The 13,272-nt window shown below is 38.7% G+C and overlaps 1 protein-coding gene across 4 annotated transcripts in view; it reads right to left on the bottom strand.

Annotated features, from left to right (window-relative positions):
- ERICH1 (glutamate rich 1) overlaps positions 1-13,272 on the bottom strand; it is a 66,252-nt gene that overhangs the window by 37,298 nt on the left and 15,682 nt on the right. For all 4 annotated transcript variants that reach the window (XM_032683843.1, XM_032683845.1, XM_032683842.1 and 1 more), the window contains exon 3: positions 136-270. In XM_032683843.1, the coding sequence (XP_032539734.1) occupies positions 136-270 (135 nt within the window). The remainder of the gene's footprint in view (positions 1-135; positions 271-13,272) is intronic.

Below are 13,272 nucleotides of genomic sequence, written 5' to 3'. Positions count from 1 at the left end.
CGTTGCAAAACAGTGACACCCGCTGGCAGCAACAGTTTAAATACTTAATTGTTGCAGTCTGAGTCTACTTGATAAGAGTTGCTAAGAAGTTTACCTTGAGAAAAATTTATCACAGTAACAACCATAGAAACTTACCTGTTGAGTCAGCACTACTGCCTGAGTTTTCAGAAACTGCACTACCAATAGCATCTGGAGTAGCTGCAACATAACCCTCTGGAGGAAGATCCACTTTGTAAATTCTTCTTGGAGACATAACTGCATCATCACTACCTACAAAACAGAAAAAACCCCAAATATCTGCCTCAATATTGGTCTCACTACAGATTTTCTCAAATGTTTTTCCAACCATGGCAATAAGTGTTCTCAAAAATCCTTACAGAGGGTCAGGTGTGGAACACTGAAATTATCCTACAACCAACAAAACTGCACCAAATTTTGTAGCAGCTACAAATAAGCAATTACTCCATGGGTTAGTTCTTTCCACCAGAAACATTTTTTTCCTTTGTATGAGGCAAATCTTCTGCTCTAACTTCAGAAGACACTTACAGTGACATTTTAAGAGAGATTCTAAACATTTTTCCCCATTCAGCATGAGCAGACATTATTTCTTTAAGAACTGTTTCACAAAAGATGGATGGATGGAGAGATACAAGCTGATTATGCAGTGATAGAAGCAACAGAAAAAGAATCACAGAACTGTGGTTTGCCCATTTGTAGACCTTTTAAACACAGCCTATCCTGTTCTAAAGGATGCAAAGATAAAGGGAGTTTGAAAGCCACACTTGACTAAGCCTCAGCAGGGCCTGCTCATCCCTGCTGTGCTTCTTTCTGAGAGGGGAAGGAAGGGGAAGAGCCAAGGGCCAGCTTTCCAACTATTTTATTGTATAGGAAACTACTTGTGGTGATGGCAGCAGTCTCATTTTGTAGGATTCCTTTCCTGTTTAAAAGGTATTTAAAAATACATCTAAGAGCATCAGTAGAAACCTCTCCTGTGTTCACCAGACAAGTAGCTCTGTAGGAGTGACAGAGACTCATCTCTGCTCCAGTTAAACGAAAACAGTCCAAATACCAGACTGTATTTCTTTTGCTCAGTAGTGACAACAGCACAGACCAACCACAGGGAGAAAAAAGCTTTTCCAGAAGGCCGGAATGTCAGGGTATTTCCAGATGCTGCAATGTAGTTTTAGATGGCTCAGTGTTGTTTTGTTTTTCTTTTTGGTTTATTGGGGCTTTTTGGTTGTTGTTGTTTTGTTGGATTTTTTAACACACAGCTCCATAAGTCAGCACAGACAGAGCACCAGCCTTCCCTTCTTGGGGGCAATTTGTCCTTTTAAAACGCAGAATCAGAGAATATACTGAATTGGAAGGGACCCACAAGGATCATTGAACTTAACTCTTAATCCTGCACAGGATCATTCCCAAGAGTCACACCACGTGCCTGAAAGTATCATTCAAACGCTTCTTGAATTCTGACAGGTTTGGTGCTGCAACCCCTCTCCTGGGAAGCCTGTTCCAGACAGAACTGTTAAAATAATGTAAAATAAAAATATCTTTGTCAAGTGGACACAATTAACCTCCTTACACCACAAATTTGCTAGAAGATCCCAGGTGATCCAAGTCTATCACTGAGGTGCAGCTATGGTTGGACTAATTCTCAAACATTTAAAACATAGTTGTGTCTGACAGATTCCTAACAAGAATTACTTCTAGGTTTCAAATATGCAATTTAACTACACATACTGTATGCAAATATGTAATTTAACTATACACTGACATTTCTCAGATACTCTACTTCAAAGAATTCAGCATGACTGATCATCTTAGATATCTATGACAAACTACATTTCTGAACATTCAAGGCACTTCTGAAAAGCTACACACAGTTGTTTTCATCATCAGGAGGTAATAAATTTGTTTTGAAAACACATTAGAAAGTTGTTTTTTTTTCTTGACCAAGCCAGAAAATTTCCAACTCATATTAATGATACTTACTTTAAAGGATAATAAAGGGAAAGAAATAAATAATACAGAAAGATGAAGAAAATTTTGCAATTTGAAGAAAAATCCACTGAAAATTAATGTGGAATAATTCTGCAATCCTTTCCATAGGGATGATGCCAAATGGCTGAACTGGCAGCACTTGCACTGATTCCCCCCCCGGCTAATTAGTGACAGTTTTAAATTACAAGGATGTATAAATGTTTGTATTTCCTTCTGAATGATTTCAAGTTTCCTCATGTTCTTTTCTACAACATTCCCCACACAAAGAGATCCTTTGCATGTAACTCAACTTTGTGCACAGAGTAGGGATGTGAATCTACATCATGCCCTTCCCAACATTACAACTGCAAGCATGTCGGTTGCTTGGCCAGCTATGTTATCTCTTGCTACCCTACTACAAACAAGCATCAGACTGCCTGAACATAAAGCATGCTTAGGCACACCTCAGACACAGACATGGCCAGAACACATGTTCATATAATCTTGGTCCTTTTGTGGCAAATCTACTCAGCTGTTGGTTAAAATCTCAAAATCCACTAAAAAAAAAAATCTTGGTCCTTTGCTTGCTGTAAGACTGGATGGAGACTGAATCACTTCTAGTTTCTGTGGTGGGTTGACCCTGGCTAGCAGCCAAACACCCACCAGATGCTCACTCACTCCCCCCTCAGCAGGATGAAATGGGAAGAAGAGGACTAAGAGCTCATGAGTCAACAGCAGAGAGATCACTTACCAGCTATAACAACCTTTCCTTGCTGGCTTATATTCACTCCAAACTTCACCTACTCCCTATTGCTGCAGTCCCTTCAGTGAGACAAAAAGCAGTGCAAGGTGGTGGAGGGGGCTGTCTACAGTGCAACAGTTTCTCTCTGCTGCTCCTTCCTTTTCCCCCACAAGTGTTCTCTGTGGGCTGCAGTCCTTCAGGAACATTTCAACAACATAGCACCTCCTCCTCTGACCCCAGGGTTCCCACTGTTGTCACTCCTTTTAGTTCCCTCCTCTCCCAGCAGTTCTCCTAGTCCTCTCCTTTCTCAAAGAAGTTTCCCCAAGGCACCCCCCCTCAGCTGTGGGCTCAGCCCTGCCCTGCAGTGGGTGGGTTGGAGCTGCCTGGAACCGACTGCATGGGGCAGCCCCGGCCTCCCCTCACAGAGCCACCCTGCCTGGACACCAGCACCCTGTACAGCTTCACAATCAGACAGAAATTTTGTCTTGCCCATGAAGTGCTTCCCTGCAACTCAGAAAGCTTTGGTAACTCACTGCTAAGTTCCCATAGGGTAGAACTCATACTGCAATTAGAGGACCCAAGTCCATCTAGAACATCCTGCAGCCCCCACAGACAGCTGACAAGTTAGCCCAATCTTATCAAGACTATCTTTTTCACAAAATTATCCCTTGGAAACACCTGGCTATCACTTCTCCAAATAGAATGAAAGAGTTTATCCTCAAAAATAGGTCTTTACAAAAAAGCACAGGAAGTGAGGGATTGATGTTGGTTCAAATATAAGGTCTGATTAGTTCAATGCCATACCTTCTACAAAAGTCATTACTGTCAGTAGGCATTTTCTATGTGGTGTTACAGTAGATATAATCTGGACAAAAATAAGGCTTGAAAGAGGTCTGTTATCTCCTTTAAAAAGTTTGCATAAAGTATGATTTTACTTATTAGGAAAGCTCGAGTATGACCATGTTATAGCTATTCCTCATTTGTATGTATACAAATGAGACCACAACCTGAAAATTCTGACAATCCCCAATGCACAGAAACACTCCCTTGTTATCTGTACACAATCACTTTCCCCTTCACTGACTAGCAGGATAAGTATCTATAAAGACAATGCACATACAAATCCTGGGCAAGAGCTGTCTCCTTTGAAAAGTCTTCACAAACTGAAGTGCACCAAAGGTGATATCAGTGACTAAATGTAGAATATACACACCTCGAGGGTCCTCCTGAGCTGTGGTACTGGAAAATAGGTACTTTTGCAGTTGATCAACCTGAAGACATCAAATTGTCCTTCAATAGCGTGAACAAATCTGGTGATCCGAAATACTCACCTATTCCCCAATGTATACTCATTTTTCTTCAGATGACATCCAAGTTCCTGACCACTAAGCTATAGTTACTTTAGTCTGCCATGATAAGGTACATCAGAGTAACTTCAGGGACATGAGGTGTTATATTATGTGCAAACAACCTCTGTTCACAGGTTTACTTTCACAGGTTTTTCAGTATGAAGTCAACGCACACTACAGTGCTTTCCACAACAACAGAAGCTTTTAGCTCAAGTAGACCTTTGTGCAATTGGAAAGTAAAATCCTTTTTCTTGCAGTGCTGCGTAATTCCTGTTATTTGACCTCAGTTTTCAGCAGAAACCTCTCCCTCAATACTAGAGAAGCACATTTGGTAGAGAACAAAACCAAAAAAGTGATAATGATAATAAACAACCTAGCAAAGAACAGGCAGTCATTTACTGCTGGTCATTTGTTTCGCTCAAATGATAACCATCACACAGAAATGGAAATGTTGTGCTATTTTGCTGGGTGACAGGAGTAGCTGATGAAGTATTTCTGTAGAAATTCACTGCAGGTAGGAACTTGTTTCTCACAAATTTATGGAACTCCCTTTATGGAGAGCTACTACAGTTTACCATTACAGTCTGATTCCTTTAGCTTGTTCTAAGATCTGATAATCTGTACTTTATCAGAATAAACTAAGGGAGTCATTCTAGCCAGTTTCTGGCTGAAGATTCTTCATCTCTTTCTTTTTTTTTATTTAGGAAAAAAAAGCTTTTGGAATGTCTTTCGAACATCTAATTATCTCAAGTTACATTTCTTGCTACAGTCACATATTTTATTGGCACCAATACATGTAACAGAATACTGAAAAAGCTTTTTCTTTTGCAAAATTCTTTAAAATTCTGAAGATGCCTGCTATTTTTTTCTGAAGGATGAACTTCCCTGTTTGCCAAGTACACCGTCAAAGTGTACAGTTTTATTCCAAATTGCTCAATAACATACATTCAAACAATAAACTGATGAACGAATAAAGTCTTAATAGATACATGTTGTCTTCGGGCTCAAAAAATCCTCAAGCAGCATATTGTTGGAGAACATTGTGGGGATGCAGTACAATACACTTATTTTATTCCAATAACCTTTTCTACAATATTAATGGTCACAACATATTAGTGTAAATAGCAGTACTGAATTTTTTAATTTACCTTAATTCTGCTACTTTATTGTTATTTTTACACAAAAAAAGTCTACTATCCCTTGTTTGTCAAGCAATAGCATGCTTTCACTGCATTCTCAGATTTTTTTCGTAGAATACAAGCCATATCACAGAAGAGTGCTCCCAGTTCTTAGGTTACACACCATTTGTGCCTGGTAGAATGTTTAAACAAGCCAGTTCATTACGACTTCCCTCCTGACACTTCACATCACCAGAAGTACTTTACTCCTTCAAAAGAGTAAGTCTAGATTACACAGCACACTAGACTAGAGCACTGAAAGAAGAAAACAACTTGAGAAAATCCTCAGAAGTACTTCCTCATCATGGTCTTTTCCTTCAGCTTGATGAAACCCAAAAACTTCAAAAGGAAACTGAGGTCAATAAAGACATACTCATTTTACAAGACCCAAAGTTAGGATGGGAAATTCATAAAAAACAAGGAACAAGAGAACTCACATTTATTTCCCTCACTATCTCCCACATGCACACTAACTCTTAATTTACTTTTTTTTTAGACAAGTAGAAAGGCTGTATTATAGCTCATTTTATTGAAGACAGCACTCACCATTATAACTCAGCTTCAGTTTCATTACATTAGGAATGGCAGATATTCTTCGTCACAGAGAAAAAACTGATTAAAAAAGTACAAATCCTTCTTCCTCATGTTCTCACTCATCGTCTGGGGAAGAATTTTTTTTTACCTACAAATCACTACAATTTCTACATTCTCCCAGAAAAAGTAGTGAAAAATAAGCAGAATACAAAGTGAGAGTGAAGCATGGAAAAACCACTGACTGAGGAAACCAAGAAACATAAAACTTTTCAGAGCAAAATCTGACTACAGGCAGAGGGCAGTTTTAAAATTACGAGATAGCTAATTTAAAAAGCGGTACAAGCTATTTTGCTAGTTTTTGTTTTCTGAAAGTTGAATATAGGAGGTAATGATGAAACTGTATAGCTCAGTGGTAAGTTATTTATTTTAAAAACTTCAGTGTCCCACAGATGCCCTGGTATATGATTATATGCAATATTTTGATTAGATGTCTAAGAATTCTAGCTGTATAAACAGGAGCATAAAGCTATCTTAACATTAAGTTAGTACTCAGTTCAATTACTTCTCCTAGTGCTGCACATCTTATTTGTTCAAAACACTTCTCAAAAGCCAAATACACCCCTGTCAATCAATACTTTTTTTTTTTTTAATAAATGCAACAACATTGAATCTAAAAGGCCATATGTAAGTTGCAATTAATTAATTACCCTCACTGATGAAGTGATTATGTTATTCTGGAACTCACTTGAAATAAGACCAGAAAATAAACAGATGTGTTCATCAGAATAAAAGTAAACAAAAATTCAGGATTTTAAACCTTTTTTTCCCCCAAAATTGACATTTTCTATTCCCTAACACAAAGTCATCAGTAACAGTCCATTCCCACTTGTGTAAAAAAATAACACAAAGCACAAAAAATTATGGAAAATCATTTCCCCAGAACTTAGTTCAATATAAAGCTCACATTATAAGCATTTCCACTTTTCAAATAATTGTTAGAGGGTACAGTTGTTAAGAAAGACAAGTAGAAAGTAAGCTTGTGTAACAGCAGAAAACATGAGATTTGACTCTGAATAACTACGATTTTGACAATGGCAGATTAAGTAATAAACTCCGCAGTGTAAATCAGAGCAGGAGTGGGGTCTCACACAACTGATTTTGTCAGTTGATTTCAAACAGGGTGACAAAGTGGACAGTGAGAATGTTACACCATTACTATGCTGTAGTTCAACTTCGGGCTATCAGCCATTCTGTAGCTGAAACAAGGCCATTTTATCACGTTCTTACACAAGCCATTTTTCCATTTCCTTTACCAAGATAATTTGTTTTCCCGCAGCTGGCTGCATTTAGGCTTAGAGCTTGTTTACACTTAGAGCTAAAGCTGGCATTTTCTACTCCAATTAGGCAATCCCTACATACTCTTTGATGAGCTACTTATTAAACTACATGCTGTTCTCACAGAGGCCAGAGGCTTTCCCTATGACAGATAAGCTGATGAAACAAGCAGGTAGTAGAGAAGAATGGGTGAATGTATATACATAAGAACATTGGAAAAAGGAGGAATCTGTCAACCAGCAGAAAAAACCCCCACAAAAACACTGCTAAGGGAACTGGAAACTGAACAACAAGGCTGTTTCTGTCACAACAGAATTTACAGATATTATACGTGCAGCCCACTCAGCCTGAACAGAGGCAGGCTTTTGGTTTGTTTCTGGGTTTTTGGTCAGTTGGTTTTCATTTTTTTCTCCCCTTCCCCCCCCTAAACCCCGTATCTCTACATTACCCTAAACCATGCAGCTACCAGTTTGTAAAACTGGTTGGGCACCATTTTTGCCACAGCCACCACAGGCTGTTGTCTTCAGCCAAATAGTCTACTCACTTCTGGATATATCTGTCCCATTTGCACAGCGTAATGGCACTGTAAATACCACGTAATGAGAGAATTTTTAAACCCTTGAGCGAAGACCGTAAGACTGTGTGACAATACTTTGTTGTATAATAATTATAATCTCCATTGCTCTTTAACTTATTCACAATAGACAGCCTTTCAAAGTAATTAACTAAAGCAACGCTGAATTCTTTAACAAGCCTCTAAAGTTGTTTACTGCGTTGAGTACTGCTAGAATTTAATTTCTCAGCCATATGCACTTCATCAATTTGATCAACTAAAATGCAGGGCTATTCATGCACATTTTTTAGACAAGTTCTGTCTTCTAGGCACTTGTGTCACAAGCTTGAGTTTTCTATAAGAGAACGGCTGCAGGAAGAAAGGATTAGAATGAGGATGGATGGACACAGTCTTGGTGTTCTACTGATGATCTAAACACAGTATAATGTCAGCATCAGTAACTTCAATGGAACAAGTAAGAGAATACAAAATTATCACACAGCTGTACTGAATTTTGACAGAAATTCCTCATATAGGATAAGAACGTTGGGATATGTCACATTTGATAGACATTCATGTTTTTATTTAATAAATACAGAGTAAACTGCATTTTGCCTATTTATATAACATAACATGGATTCTGGCTTTTTTAGAAAACTAAAACCTGTTAGTAGTAACAGCTTAGTACTATTCTTCATTACCTCTTACTTAAATGAAGGAGAAGAAAAGATCAAATAGGGTGTCTCTACAAGATCCGAGACTCTGGCCAGGCTGTCTGCATTTCAAATTCCTTTTTCAAAATTAGGGAAAATGCAAACATCAAAAGTGGCACAGTATGCTTTATACAGACAAACTGAACACTATATTTCACTTGAATGCAATTATCCTTCTTCAGCAACTCTGAAATTTCCATTTTTATAAGGAAGCTGCTAAACACTGATCAGTAAATCCCAAGTCCTTTAAAAAGTAGTTATCATTCTTACCAAGAAAAAAGTCTGAGACTAAGGAGGCCATTTCCTCTTATGAGAAAAGGCTGAGGGAGCTGGGCCTATTCAGCCTTGAGAAGAGGACCTCAGCTACTTATATGTAAGTGTCTAAAGCAGGGGAGCCAAGAGGATGGAGCCAGGCTCTTCTCGGTGATGCCAACCACCAGGACATGAGGCAACAGGCAGAAACTGATACACAGGAAGTTCCACCCAAATACAAGGAAGAACTTCTTTACTGTGTAGGTGATTGAGCACTGGAACAGATTGCCAAGAGAGGTTGTGGAGTCTCCCTCACTGAAGATATCCAGGAATCATCTGGATGCAATTCTGTGCAATGTGTTCTAGGATGACCCTGCTTGAGCAGGGAGGTTGGACCAGATGATGATCCACTGTGGTCCCTTCCAATCTGACCCATTCTGTGACTCTGTGAAAAAGCCAATTCCACAATTAGCAAATCTCTATGTAGCAGCATGCATGTCTACTCTGAATATAAAGCTATTAAAAATAATTAGTGAGGTTTTAAAATATCAACAAAAAGTAAATCAATTATGGAACTGCAGACCTCATGAGAAACATTTTTCATTAAATTAATCCTTGTTGCAAGTAGATCCTGCTCTAACAAGGGTCAGAAACAAACAAAACCTATCCTTGCGACAAACTCATATCCAAGTGCGCAATGTGTATTTTGAAATGCTCAGTCTTTTGCCAGATACCTTTTTTTTGTGATACAGCAAGTTTTTAAGTATTTTTAATACAGCATTTGGAAGCATATTTGCAAGCATAGGGAAAATGTTCTCTTATTTGTAGGAGCTTTCACCTTTTCATTTGCTCTCTTTACCACTTTGCCTGCCATAAGGCTCAGGTTCATTATGTTTGTGTAACTTTTAAATGGTTTAAGGTAACAAAGATGGTCATCTACACCCTCTTTAATTTTACGCTGAAGCAAGAAAAAACTTTTTTATTACATCTTCTGAAGTTAAGAAATATAGTTCTTGCAATGGAAGGATCAAGTTCCTCTAGGGAAGAAATGGTTAGAAGTCTTACCTAATTGTCCTGGGGGATAGGAATCCCTACTTTAGTTACGTTCATTTTCTCACTGAGAATTTTGGTAAAATAGGGGAAAAAAGTCTCATTTAGGACCCCAGAATCCAAAGGGATGGTACATCTTACTATGCTCTAGAATGGAAATTCTGGCCACAGGCGTATGTTCAGGTTTGTTGGGTTTTTCCTTAAGCACTTCAAAAAAAAGAAATGATAAGTGACTTCTTTCCTTCTTTGGGATTCAGAAGAAGCTTGACACTTCCACGTTTCCTCCACCCCTAACAGAACTACCACCTTCCTAAGGAAAGCACAAATAGCATTCAGAAGATCACATTATAGTCACAAAGGAAAGTGTCCCTCAGAATTTGCCTCCCATCTCCAGTTATTCTGGGTCTCATTGTAAACTTTAGCTCCAGAACTATGTGAGGAGCTTTATGGGATGACCCTTTCTCACAGTAAATTATTAATCTTCAAAAATTATATGACGGCCAACATTAAAAGTGTCCTCGTATTCTATCAAGTTCATCTCAAGTTCAACTTGATCTCAAAAAAAGGATGTAAATGCAAATATTTACAGGATATGAAAGTATGATCTTTAAATTTTATGGGCATGTCTCTATTATGCTTCAAGGTGCAGGCATTTAAGGCAACGCTGGAAATGCATTCCAGTAAAGATCAGAATCTGGCTGGGGGAAGGGTAGTGGTGGTTTAGCTCAGACAAATTGGTAATGGTACTTTCACAATCTGAAAATAACTATTAAAGTCAAACAGAACGTTGTGATGAGTTTTATAGTAAAACCTGTTATTTAATGCTAGAAAATAGTTAAGACTAAGTCAGCTTTTTAGAGAAATCCTCAACTTCTTACTGACACTACTTTTTTTTCAGTAGTATTTTGCAGGATTGAAATAATCACTTTCAAACTAGAAAAGAGTTTATATCTACAAAAAAAATTTCCCTCATTTTCCATTGTTGCTTTCAATTACCCATCTTAGACTACTGCTACTGACATCATCAGCTGTTTTGTAGTTACACCTATAACCTTTGATCTGTAAGTAAGAAGTAACTTAAAATAGTTTATGATCAAAATGTTCAATCAATGCCTTTATGTTTTTCCTTCACTGAGGTCAGACAGTTTATAGCTCAAATCTTCTAGCCTATCACTAAAGATGTACTTTCAGTGTTCAATGTCATAAAATCACAACATGTAAATGCAAGAGCTCCTTAAATTGAAATAAAATCACAACCAGAAAAGAATGGTTGTCTGTTGGTTTCACAGATGGGTAACTGATTTATCTTTTTTCCCATGAGTTTATTACTTCAACCCCCTTCAAGGCTTTTTTTTTAAGTACTTATTTGTTGAACAACAGTCAAGGCAGAACCCTTTCTATGCCACTGCAGCATTTGCATGCCTCTAACAGAAAGCAAGCTCAGTTACAGTTTGTTGCTAATTTCAAAAACAGCTTTGTTGCTTTGCTGTGAAAATCCTAAATATGGGCCTGTCCTTTTTGTTCCATGTTCCCTATCCCATGATCTACATTTTACCCGTATTAGGATTCTGAACTAAAAGCTTTTGTTTCATTACCTTGAAGAACACTGCATTAGGAATCAGGCATAAACAATCAGAGGAGTTAAAAATCACAAGGTCAAATAAATTCTCCCCCTCACCTCCCACTACAGTGGGAGTTTGGGCAGGCCCTAATTTATAAGGAATGGTATAGATTTACTACAAATGAAAGCAGTATTAGTTTAAGAAATTACTTCATATTCGTGCTTATTGAGCACAACTTCATCACAGAGACTGTCACCTATTTTGAAAGGACAATTAGTTCCCAATGCTATCAGATATCATTGTAAAGAGTAAGTTTAATGTTTTATCAGCCTTTTGAAAATATGCCTCCCATTATTGACTACACAAAAGAAGCACCAGAAGTACTGATCTAGAAAATCAAAATGTGTGTCAAACAAATGGAACTGCAGAAGGTGAAATTTCCATGCAATCTTCTATTACAGTAGGGATGCAATACAGGACAACAGCTACACAACCCTTGAAAGCAAATTCTACCAAAGGGACATGTGAGAAAGTCAACCTGTTACTAGCCATCTTTATTACATATTGGGTGGGGGACTTTTCTTTTTTTTTAAATAAATAAAAAAAACCAAACCAAAACCCAAAAACAAACCAGAAACCCCCCAAAACAAAATAAAAAAACAAACGAAAATCAAAACCAAACCAAAAAACAGTAACACAGATTTCTAGACTCATATATGTTGAGGTCATTAGTCCAAGCCCCAGTAAAAGTTTTCTAGTATGCTGTTGGTTTTGGCTCTTTCAAGAATAGGGATACCAAAACTCTCTTTGGGCAGCCCATTCCCAGTGTTTGGTCACCCCCAAACCCGCATTCCCTCCCCCATCCAACTGGAATTATTCTTACCACAACTTCTTTGTCATCCCTTCTCCTGTCACTGAGCACTTCCAAAAAGTGCACGGATCAGTCTTCTCTATATTCTCCCTTCCCATTTGGTAGCTGAACTAACGAAATTTCCTTCTTAAGACTGAAACTCAATTCTCTGTCTCTCCTCATCCACAGTGTCATCTGGCTCCCCAGTCATTAGTCATTACTACGCCCTTCAGTGGACTCCCTCTACTCTGTCACTACCTTTCTTTTACCGAGGAGCCCACTAGTCACAGGACAGTATGAACTCACACATGCTGCTCCAGTGTGGTCTCACAACAGGAACGATCACTTCCTTCAAAGTGCTGGCTACACTGTTAATGCAGCACAGTATGTCATCAGTTGCCTGCGTGACAAGGATGCAATGCTGACTCAATTGGGCACCCACCAGAACCCCAAGGTCCTCTTCCGTGGAGCTGCTTCCAGTTAGGTACCCCCAGCCTGTGTTGCTGGTTACTATGTCAGATAAAGGACTGCACTCTAGTATTAATTGGTAATTAATAAGGTATATCACTAGCACATGGCCATCTATCAAGTTTTGTATTGCTGATTATCATCCTTTGAGCCTTGTGGTCTATCCATCTAAGCATTCACTTATCCAGCTGATATCTCACCTTGGTAGCTGTAAGAATGCTACAGGACACCATACCACAGACCCTGCCTATCTACAAGCCAGTCATGCCAGCACAGAAGGCAACTGGTTTGCACAACCTGCCTCTGGTAAAACAAGACTTACTGTTTCCAATTCCCTTTTTGTCCTTCACATGCCGGGAAAGAGCTTCCAGAAGGATTCAGTCCCTAACAGGCTCACTTTTCAAGACTCTCCATTTTTGAAAATGGCCCTGGTGTTTGCCTTTTGCAGTCACTGAGGAACCTCCCAATGGTGATGACTTCTCAAAGAGGATAGAAACCAGTCTCACAATGACATCAGTCAGCATCCCATGATGCACAAGTCTTTGTCCCACTGGCATGCAATTGCACAACTGGGTTAACTACTCCCCAGCTGTCATTGTCTACTGTGGACGATTCTTCACTTCCATAGGCTTTATCATTAGGCTCAGGGGCCCAGGAAGCAGGAAGAGAAGTCTTACCAGGCAAAAAAAAGGCACTTAAGTACCTC

Source organism: Chiroxiphia lanceolata, chromosome 3, assembly GCF_009829145.1.
Source record: "Chiroxiphia lanceolata isolate bChiLan1 chromosome 3, bChiLan1.pri, whole genome shotgun sequence".
Classification (NCBI taxonomy): domain Eukaryota; kingdom Metazoa; phylum Chordata; class Aves; order Passeriformes; family Pipridae; genus Chiroxiphia; species Chiroxiphia lanceolata.
Note: the sequence above shows the minus strand (reverse complement) of the source record. Positions and strands in the feature narration are given on the sequence as shown.